This window comes from Cariama cristata, unplaced genomic scaffold (assembly GCF_000690535.1).
Source record: "Cariama cristata isolate BGI_N322 unplaced genomic scaffold, ASM69053v1 scaffold12304, whole genome shotgun sequence".
Taxonomy (NCBI): domain Eukaryota; kingdom Metazoa; phylum Chordata; class Aves; order Cariamiformes; family Cariamidae; genus Cariama; species Cariama cristata.
In genome coordinates, this window is record NW_009614725.1 from 4,491 (window position 1) to 15,575 (window position 11,085).

General features: G+C 37.5%; 1 protein-coding gene across 1 annotated transcript in view; it reads right to left on the minus strand.

Annotated features, from left to right (window-relative positions):
- The window catches only part of LOC104161204 (aftiphilin-like), a gene marked incomplete at its 3' end in the record, with an annotated part of 18,862 nt that overhangs the window by 4,377 nt on the left and 3,400 nt on the right, over nucleotides 1–11,085 (minus strand). Inside the window, 4 exon segments of the mRNA XM_009699542.1 lie at nucleotides 2,012–2,134; nucleotides 4,498–4,554; nucleotides 4,872–4,998; nucleotides 5,535–5,686. Of these exon segments, the coding sequence (XP_009697844.1) occupies nucleotides 2,012–2,134; nucleotides 4,498–4,554; nucleotides 4,872–4,998; nucleotides 5,535–5,686 (459 nt within the window).

The window sequence follows — 11,085 nt, forward strand, 5'->3', positions numbered from 1 at the left end:
GCAGGAAGTCATACACATACATGCACAAGCACTGATCTGTATGCAAGTCCCATAAATGCCAGGCTATGAACAAAGGAGAACTTTTCTCTTCCTTAAGCAAAACATAGGAATCTATTAACCAAAGCCTCTCCTTCCAATAGGAAAGCCATTATTCTGAAGTTTCTGAATATAAGAATGACCCACCATCATCATTATCTGAAAATGGAGGAATTCAGAAGTTTTAGCTAAATAATTACACATTAACTGGGTAAGCTTAAAGATACCTAAATCGTTGCACCTAAATTACCTGTGTTTAGAATAAGAAGTTTCAGTGTCTACTAAAATTGCCTCTATTTCCACTGCATATTTACCAATGTTTATAGCACAGCTCCTAACGGCATGTTTACCAAAGTCTGGGCACATCATCTTAATACCACTACAGTCTGGAATATTCCTAAAAGGCAGTTTGCACAATGCAAAGTGAAGCTGAATTTTCCCAAAAGCGAGCAGAAGCCACCAGACATTAACAGAAGATAAGGCCAAGAAAGAAACAAGGTCTCTGAGGTACAGAATTGATTGTTCATGCGCTGAAACTTTCTGAACATCACTTAACTGTGGCCTCTTAGCATTCTTAATGGTTAGAGCTCTAACTCATCTCTTCCCTAAAAGCTTATTTTAGTATTTGTCTTTCTGGAAAAAAATAACTGAAAGCCAGCAGTGCAGACAGAAGCTTCTCGTATGTATTCATGGACCACAACTATTGAACTGAGATGGCCTTGTCAGAACAAGCTATGGGACAAGATTATCAGACTGTGACAAGTAATGGGAAATTCTGCTGCAGGAGTACCCAAAAGTACAAATTCATAATTAGAGAAAAAAAAAATAAAGAGACTTTGATAAGTAGACATTCTTATTTTCAGCACTACAACTACCAAGCAACTGGGAAAATGGCACATATCAGAGATGCTGCTACTTCAGGCTCTTGGAGCTCTCTATACTATGTTTAATGTATGGTTTAACTTATGTTTTCCCATCTGTGTAAGGCTAGGTGCAGCACAAGGATAACTCATTTTGGAATGCCTTCAATCAGAAGCCACAAGCACAGCAGGTAACTAAAGACGCTAGGCAGATTAAACAAGCCCTGCACTCAGGAGGGAGACAGCTGACTCTGGGGGTGTGTGTACCGAGTACCACTCTAGCAACACTGAAAATGAAATGTCTCTGCATATTCCATTAGCTTGCTGACAACCACACACATTGCAACATGCGTGGCATTTCAGTGGTTTTCTAGTATCATAATATCCAAACAACACCACCACAGAATTCATTCAATTCAAAAGCTCACTCCTAAACTCCTCTGAACTTTCTGTATCAGACTTAAAAGACAGAGAAGTCACCAAAGCAATTTTCTGTTCAACAGATAATGATTCAACAAAATCTGCAATAAAGGGCCAACAGAACTCGTACAGGCCAAAAGTCAGGCACCTACGCTAGTAACAATTGTACATACAATCTTTTTCCAGGCAGCTGGCTGCTTTTCATGTTACTCTAAAAATGACCAGAAAGGGAAAAAGGAAAAGAACATGAGCAGTATAGATGTAAATACAATAATTCAAAAAAACAAATGCTAACCAACAGGTAGAATGATCTCCTACAATAAGCTCCAGAAAGAAGAAAGGTGAAGAACCTTAGCCAGAGGAAGGACAAGTCTAAAGTTACATCTAAAGCTTGTGCAAGTAACTGTCCACTGCCTTTTAAAGCAAGTTGCTCTATAACAGTAGGTATCATCAGGACTCTCAAATGCTGGCCACCAACTGCTAGTGTTTTATCACAAGGACTCCCTTCCAGTCACACATGAAAAGCAGATGCAAGAGCAGGGCTTCAATCTGACATAAGGAACACCTGCCCTTTACATACAGGTGTCTTTGAACACACCACCTGGATATTTTAAATATGAAGGATAAGGCAAGGCATCCCATTGCTTCCCTCATGCTTTCTTTTCCTCTCCTCCCCTTCTCTCTCTACTTTTTACCTGGAACTGATCAGATGTACATGTGTTCATCTCTGGTGATACAGGCGGTGTCTGTCCTATTGAAGCTATTTTTTCTGCTGCGGATATTGGTTTCAAAGGTTCCTTGGTAGGCTCTAACATACCCTAAATAAAGAAATAAATAAATTTTAAAAAACCAAACAAACACAAAAACCAACAAACTGACAGACACACACTTACATATATTCCAAGAACTGCAGATGTGAAAAAATAGGGAACACACTACTAGGCAGTACTACCCTCAGCTAGGGGCTTGGAGGTAACCATCTATCTCTGGGACACTTTCAGTGAGGGGGCAGAAGGAGATGGGGCAGGGAAGCGAATCATCCTGGCTACTTAGGCCTAAGAAACATTTTGGAGCCAGTAACAGAAACCCAAGCGCTCAGCTGGAGCTTGCTTTCAACTTTCAATAACGTAATTTAAGCTGGAGGAAACAGTTACTTGATAAGGTGATGTCTTCTCCTCCCAATTGTGTAGAGTATTCTAGAAATATCAAATGGCCCATCACAAAGGTACAAGTGTATTCATCCCATTTCAACAATTAAGTAATTCAGAAGAAACAAGTTAAATTGTCAGTTTGCAGAATGATACCAAGAACAATAATTATTGACATGGAAATAAATGCACTAAAAAGCAGTAAGAAAATGATTAAAACCACATTTAATTTTAAACTAATGGTTCAAAGATAGATAGTACTACAAAAAACTGTCTGAATTATCTGGTGTTCCTGAATAAAACTGAGGGTGAGAAAGAGATCTACAGAAAGACCAAAGTTTGCACTGAGACACGTGAACCACCTCAGAATAATAAGGTATGAGAAAAGAAACTCCCAGATAAAACCATGGGATTTGCAACTAGTTTATTTTAAAATAATTTCAGGAAGTCATCCATCAAGACCAGCTGTCCCACAAGTGTTTCTATACCATGTTAGGGGAGCTTAGAATTTAACCACTAGTTAAATCAATTCTTTGGGACAGCGGAGAAACACATGAAGCAGTGCAGCAATAGAAAGCAGCAAGCCACTTTACTCCCACCACCATCTGTATCCAGCTTATTGTGTGCACAATACATAAAAAATTTAGGAGATAATTAACCAGCAACAACAATCTGTTGCAAAAAAAAAAAATGCACTTGTTGCGTACAAACAGAGCCTTGCTCACAAATATGTTACAGGAATAAAACAGCAATTGCTATGAGATGTTTTATCTCTGTGTATCAGAACACCACGCTTACATCCAAAGAAGTGCATGAGCTGACCTTGATCCATCAGAAAACAACAGCTCTAGAAACTGACTCTAGAAGTCACTCTACAAAATTAATCCACAGATTAAATTGGCCTAATATATAGTAAAAAAAACCTGTAAGCTTTTGTATTCCATTTGTGAATGACCATATAAAAGTGTGTTCATATGTGTATATATACACACATAGGTTTCCAGAAAAAAAAAATAAAAATCTTTATTCTGTTCAGACTAGCAAAAATGACAAATCTTATCTTCTGAATGTTTTTACTACTACAGACATTGCACAGAGTCTGAAATGCCAAACAGGAATTACAGAATATCGGCTTAAGTGAAAACAGTTGATCTTAGTGCACTAGCTTACTTGAGCTTCCTTCAATCTACAGAAATCTAAATTATGCTTGCTATTTTTATCTAGCACTTGGGGCAACACAACATTGGCTATACAATGCTTTTTGTATGCATAAATAGCCTAATATATATATGTGGGTCCTTTATTAATATGCCGATAACATTGCAAAGCATTACTATGCATCTCTCTTGACCCAGGGATACTGAGATGCAATCAAGTAATTAAGAAACAGTCTGTCAGAGAAACAGTTGCATGAAGAGGAATGCTTGAGAGAGCAGAGAAAACTTCCTACACACGTGTCATGGAATACCGTAACTATCTAGTGGTTCTTAACCTTCCTTTGAAGTAATCGCTCTTAGTGCCAGGGCTTCCCACAAGTGCTGATGTGAATTAACATTTTGATAAATTTTGATGTTCCTTTGTAATGTCTGACAACCAGTTAACAATCTAGTTTCTCGTGTCAAGTTTTAGTTGACACTTTTACATCTATACCTTATATTCAGTACTTAAAATTCAACATGAAGAACTCTTTATTGCTGCATACACATTAATACATTACTTCAACTAATTTTTTCTTTTTTAGAAAAATGCCTCAAACTCAGCTTGGACTAGCTAGCCCATCTTATCAGATAAATAGCTTGCTTTACGAAATGAGTAAATCAATACTTTTTTCACTTAAAATAAAGTAGCTGCTTGCACACTTAACAAAAATTGCGTATTTGATGATTCTTTTCTAGCATTTCTACTGATGTCCAAGCCATAACCGTACTTACAAAAACATCTTTCAGCACACTTGGTGCTTAATGTCATTTAATATATTTCATTATATAATGTTGTTAGAACTGTAACAAAAAACAACACTAAAAAAAGCTTACCAGTCCAGCTGCATACATGGGTACTATAACAGGCTGTTTCTTGTTGCCTGTAAAGAGCTGATAAAACAACAACAAAGATTACTTGTTTCTGTGTCAGTGATGATAATATTTTTTCAATGTTACGTAACTTGTAGAAGATTAATATCAAACAATAAATACTATGTTAAATGTAACACAATAGTTAAAAACTAATGCAACTTTTCATATTAGTAGGGCTTATAAAAAGTTAAGTTGTCAGATGGTCTGTCATGAAAAGGCATGTTTACTGCAGCTATGCAATCAAGCGAGAAGCATTCATACAAAAAGTCTTCCACCTGAGTCTACATTTAAAGCAGCTCCATTATTTAGAAAGCAAGTTTTACTGGCAGACTCACGATATTTCTTGTGTCGATTCCCAAGGAACATAAAAGCTTTTTGTTGCTGTGGGAGCCACCCCACTGGTATCGCAGTCCATATGCATCATGGATATCCTGCAGCCCTGTCCACACGTCCATCAGTTCCCTATATAACCCATCATAAATCAAGTTATCAACAGGAATAACAGCTTAGTAGCCTTCAATATTTATTCTAGTTTTTAATGCAAGTGACTTATTATATATCCCAATTAAACTTGCATCCAAGCACAATACCCAGGGGAACTAAAACTGCACAGTCTTCTCCAAACAATTATAGTTCAGACTTCTTAGTGGAAAATGATGTCCACAGCAGATAGTACAAGGCCTACTTAGATTTCATTATCACATGAATAAATATAGCAATTTATATGAAGTGTAACTAATAAGACATATTCCGATTAACTCAGACATCACTTAAAAGAAGATGATACGCTGCTGACTAAGTTGATATGCTAAGTGAAATACTCCTGGCATACGTAGTCACTGAAAACAAGCATTGTGCTAGATAACTAATTTTTACTCCATGATCTTTCAAAATGCTTGAAGCAATCAACTAATTTTGAATTACTGCTATATGTTTCAAGTTCCCAAAGAAGACATGTTTTTACTTCATTTTAAGTTTGTTGCATTGTAGTTTCTTACCCAGTATTTGCTAAGGTCTCCTCAGTTGTCATCTGCTTTCCACCTGCTTCCAACAAATGATTCAATGAACTTATTTCTTCTTCAATTTCAAGAACAGGCATGGAAGGAAAACAGACTTCAAATATTCGCTCCAGACGACTTAGCAATGTTGTCTATATCAAAGAGAAAATATTTATGTCAAGTTTTGTTAACTGCTTTAAAGAAAAGGAGTCCAAAATTATAAAAGGAAGTCAAGATGGAAAACAGCATGTAGCTAATACAAAGTTTAGCTTACCACAAATATGTAACTGTCAGAGGATGACAAGACTTTTTAAGCACCAGATAGAGGACTGCTAGCTACTGAGAAACAGTAAGGACCTTGCCTTCTGCAAAGCAAGTTCTTACAGAAGAGCCCAGAACAGTTCTTACCAGTGTCACTCTCCGTTATAAATTAGCAGAAAACATGGGCAACAAGTATTACACTACATTTACTTACAATGTGTTAAAGTCTCCAGATCTACACATGCTAATGGTTTTACTGAACACATTTTTTCAGCAAGCTTTGTATTGATCAGTATCACTTCACTTAATGACGATGCACTTCAATTCAAACTCGAGACGTAACGTTGATTCAGAAGACAGCATCACTTCTTATAAGATGTATCCAGTTAAAGGTCTCACAAAACTCAGCCTGACATGCAACACGCTCATGGTGTGGTAACAACTTTGAAACGGTGAGGGAAAACTACTTATAGTCCAAAGACTGCACACTTCCTAAAAACCGTTAATATCAATGACTCAGATAAATCCCCAGCTTCATTTGCTACAGTTCATGTGATAGCCAGGTGTAATGCAGAAGAGTCAAGACAAAGGCATCTAAACATATTGTCAAAACGTATTTCTAAGATCTGCAAAAAACCCAAACAAAACCACACACCAAAGAAGAAATACTTAATGCCTTAATTTCTTGCCCCAAAACCTATTTGCTTTTACACGATAGAGATTGCTTAAACAGAAGAATTACTTTCCTCCAAGCAATTTGTCTTTCCTCCCATCCATGATTCAGACAGTTGATGCTGAATGCTGCGATCCTTCAGGGGTTAAAAGGCAACCTTGGGAGTGTTTCTATCCTAGCCAAATAACTTAAAAAACAACAACTCCACTAACTTCTATCCTAGCTGCGTAACAAGCCAGCTAGATAGCAGCACGGTTTGCATAACCGCAACTTTATCAAAATTACTAGTCTGACCTTCTTTCTGCTGCCTTACATTATAAACCCACACCAAGAGTATGTAAATACAAATACTCAGAAGTTTTGCGGGAAGGCTACAGATCTATATTCCATGGTTTTGAGAGACTAGGCAGGATTTCCTGCTTGCCAAAGTAGTTACAACCATGTCTTGATGTCCCCACTACTTCAGCGTCCCTTGAGAGAAAGGAAACTTCAGCATCCCAGAAAGGCAGACAGGGTTCTTAAGTTTCCTAACGCAGCAAACGTCTCCTGCTTTTCTCTCCACCAGTGCCACGACCGCTGCTGCTGGGTAGCAAAAGGTATCAGCAATATAAACAGCACATACTGGTACTAATGGCTTCCAGGCATTTTAATTCTGCAGCATCCAGTGGGCCTTGGCAGATGGATTTAATATTAAGAACAAAAAACCCTCAAACAACCTCCCGTCCCCAAAACCCCCAAAAAACTCCCCCCTTTCTTTTTTTGACAAGTATAGTATGCTTTCTTCTTTAAGTTCTTCCCTTACATTTCTATCTCTTCTCTCTGTTGTATTTCCATACAGAGATTTTCAACTTTATTATAGCTCTATGCACTGTTTCAGACACCAGATGTACCACTGCCATGGAATATTTTTTTCCCCCAGTTCAACCCATTAAAAACAGGTAACCAGCAAGATCTTAACATTGATTAAAAAGTACCAATTGCAAGGTATGCTCATAAAAATGAAATTAAAGCCTTTTTTTTTTTTTTTTTTTACCAGAAACACCTGAATCCTCCTTCTTGCTAGGGGAAGGAGAGGCAAGCCTGGCACAAAAGCAGCCCTTCTGTCCTTCTAGTTTGGAGTTCCTCAGCAGCCACCTCTCCAGTGCCCTGCTGCACCGCAGAGCGGGCAGCGTCCAGCAGTGCCAACACCCGCTCTTCTACCGGGGAAATGGAAAAGAAACTGAATAGGTGAAAATCTCACGAGCATCGCCCAGCGTGCGCTGCTATAGCTATGCCAGCAGAGCCCTCCTCCGGAGATGCAGCATATTCCAGCAGCAATGCTGAGTTTGCCAACATAAACCTCAGACAGAGGGTTTTTGTTACAACTGGAATGATTTAAAGTTCAGAAAAGCAAGGCTGGTAGGTGGCAGCTACATATTTTAATTAGACCAATTGATACAGTTGGGACAAACCTTTATGCACCAGAATATCTGCTTCACAACTATAATACTTATCTGCAACATTTCTCATTTGAATTTTTATCTGAAAATTTGCTTCGTCTCTTGTCTCAATTAAGCAAACCACTGACTATGCAGAGCAGCAACCACAGTACAACAGGAAACATAAGAGGCAAACACCACATTATCAGAATATCGTGATTCTGTATCGGAGTCAGGATGACCAGTTGGGAACTGGGAACCAAGTCTATCCAATCTATTGTCTCTATTCAGGCGTTAACTGCAAAAAGCATGAAAATGAGCTTGCTTAGAACATCAGATCTTCAGTTTTGCAACCTGTGAAAGAAACGCCAACAGGGACATCCACCAGGTTCACTTATTTGCAAAGCATAATATCAAAATGCCATAATTATTATACTATCAAAGGATCTGAATTACACAGCATACCTGACACACTTTTTTTTTCTTTTCCTCTTCATTACCTCACTGGTATATTCTGACCATAATGAGTCATGTTCTACAGTATATAATTTTGCTTTTAATCGTCTCTTAATGCCCAATCATTTTGGCCATACATACAGTAAGTTACAATACTTGTCACATTACTTGTAGGCCGTTTTGTGTTTGTTGATCAGAACAAAGACACTAATTTACACTTTTAAGAAGTAAAACTAAACAGTATTCCAGATTCCAGCTTAACGTTTCAGCATACAAAAGCATGCCCTATTTAATTTTTAAAGTTTAACGGCCCATGACATATCACTTGCCCTTATCTTACAAGAACAGGTGATGCTTACTTCATTTCTGTAATACAGCAGGAATACATATCCCACATAAAAAGACAGAGGCAGATGAAAGGCACCAGATCATGAAAATGGCAAGGCATCACTTTTCTTGAAAAGGATCAACATTTGAGAACACGCAAGTGACTAAGAATATGCTCACTTAAGTAATGAAAGAATTAACAGAAAGTCTAAGAACCAAGCAGCATCTCAGTCAGCACCCAATTTCAAATTTGAGCTTAAGAATTGTGCCAAAATTTCAGGAACAGTTTAATTATAGCATTCTTTACACTTCCTTTCATTTTTTCTAAATTTCCAGAAATGCTTAGCCCTTATTTATATATGATAGAGAAGAACTGTTTCCATAGCAAACCAGAGTAATTAATTCTATGTGTGCAAATGGACACAGGGATGAGCGTACAAACACACAACCCCCAGGCAGTGGCAATGTCCTTGATGGAAGCAGCTGAACTTGCTCTTCTAATTGGTGATGAAACCCTGTGGTCACAGCTCCTAGGTATAAAGGGCATTACTGAGATTTTGAAATCAGTGTAAACGTCCATCTTTTACAAACCTCAATCTATTGTTTGTATAAAACAGACTGTAAGAAAATGTTACTTCTGTCACACACAGTGGTGCCATGTCTTTGAGGGTGAAAAATCCTGAAAAAAAAAAAAAGGGCAGAAAAGAAAACGAGACCTTTTCTCCACTTTTCATGTCACTAAAAGCATTTGATACTCAAGTGTCCCCCATTGTCATTGGATTCTTAAAGGCACTTACTGAAGATGTGAACAAATGCTACAGCTGCCGTTCTAAAAATTAACTGTGATTCTCCAAACAGTGACAAACTCAAAGACCCGTAGTTTCTATGACTGCAGAGAAGTTTTTGGTAAACACTTAAGATATGTGGTAATCATAACCTGAAACAATCAAAATATCACCGATGTAACAAACTTTCAAGTGAGAATGATAACCACAGGACTAGAACTTATGTCTTTGGGAGTTAAATAGGGGGTATTTAGCATTAAATTTCCACATTTAAACAGTAATGCCGCTGGCTAAGTATACAAAAGCAGAAAACTGAAAAGTAAAGAATTACATCAGGGTCATTCTGTTGATACACCAGTCAAAATTATTTCAGTCAAAATTACTTCACTACCAGATTACGGTGCCTCTCCTAGCTTCAACACAGATCAAGTGTATGCAGTATCTTGTAAATGATCCCAGTTCACCTTTAGCCTAAGCTGAGGTCTCAATTTTCACATCTCTCTCAAGTGTCTAACACATGCAGTACTTCTCTCTTGCACAGCCTCCTCCCTTTAAGTTGCTATAGCAAGTGCTTTTTAGATCTGCCAGCAATACACTGATGCAAGTGATCTACTCCTTCCTATCCTTCTTTGATCAGGGTAATAAAAAACCCCAAAACAACCAAAAAAACATCTTTCTTTGCTTCCCTCTCCCTAGCTTTATTTTGCATGCAAGTGCTTCTGCTTTTGCATCAAACAGCTCCAGAACTGTATTTTAAAACATGGGAAAGAGAAGATCTGCAAATACTTTACAATGCTGTGTCCCAATGTGGTTTGACCTCAGTGACATCCTCTTAAACGAAAATATGGAAGTTGATCAAAATCTGAATTCAATTTTACTAAGATTCTGCACTCAAAGTACTGGGACTGCCTGCTGGCTCATGTTGACTCAACTCATCTCAATGTTTCTAACTGCAACTTACTAAACTGTAGCTCAATGGATTAAAAACAGAATTACTACTTAATCTTAAAACAAAGCATATTCTTTTAAGTATAAAAAGGTTTCAACAGATCATTCCAAAACTTAAAGTACTTACACAATACAAAGTAAGTTTTGAAAATGTGTAACTATTGTTTTAAGAGTTAACTGGGAAAAAAAAAAAAGTAGCAACTGTCATTGCAAGGCTAAGGAAACTATTGCAACAGAGAAAACATATCCAGCTCAACTTCCTCTACAGCTTATTTGTGTAAAACATTCTCCGAGTTGTACTTCCTCACGGCAGGGGAGGCAGAACATACCTTTATATCCAAACAGTCACAACTGGCTGTAGTATAAAGAATGAAAAAATACTTAAGTGTTAAAACTTGCTTTGCAATCTAACCAAACTACTGTATGACTTCATGACAGATCACCGAAGAACTTCTATTGTAACTTGGTTTTTATCTTTTAAGGCAGACTGGGGGGGGTTGGGGTAGAATTACAGAACTTCTGAAGGTTCTGCTTTTATAAACCTCTACATTCAGAAGTGTTTTCTATTGAAACTCCATCATAAAGTTACAGAAAATTGTAAGTAAAAATAAATGTTTGAAACCTTCAGACTATCCGTTAATAGAATGATTAACTAGAAAAATGGATGATTTACTAGAATCCTC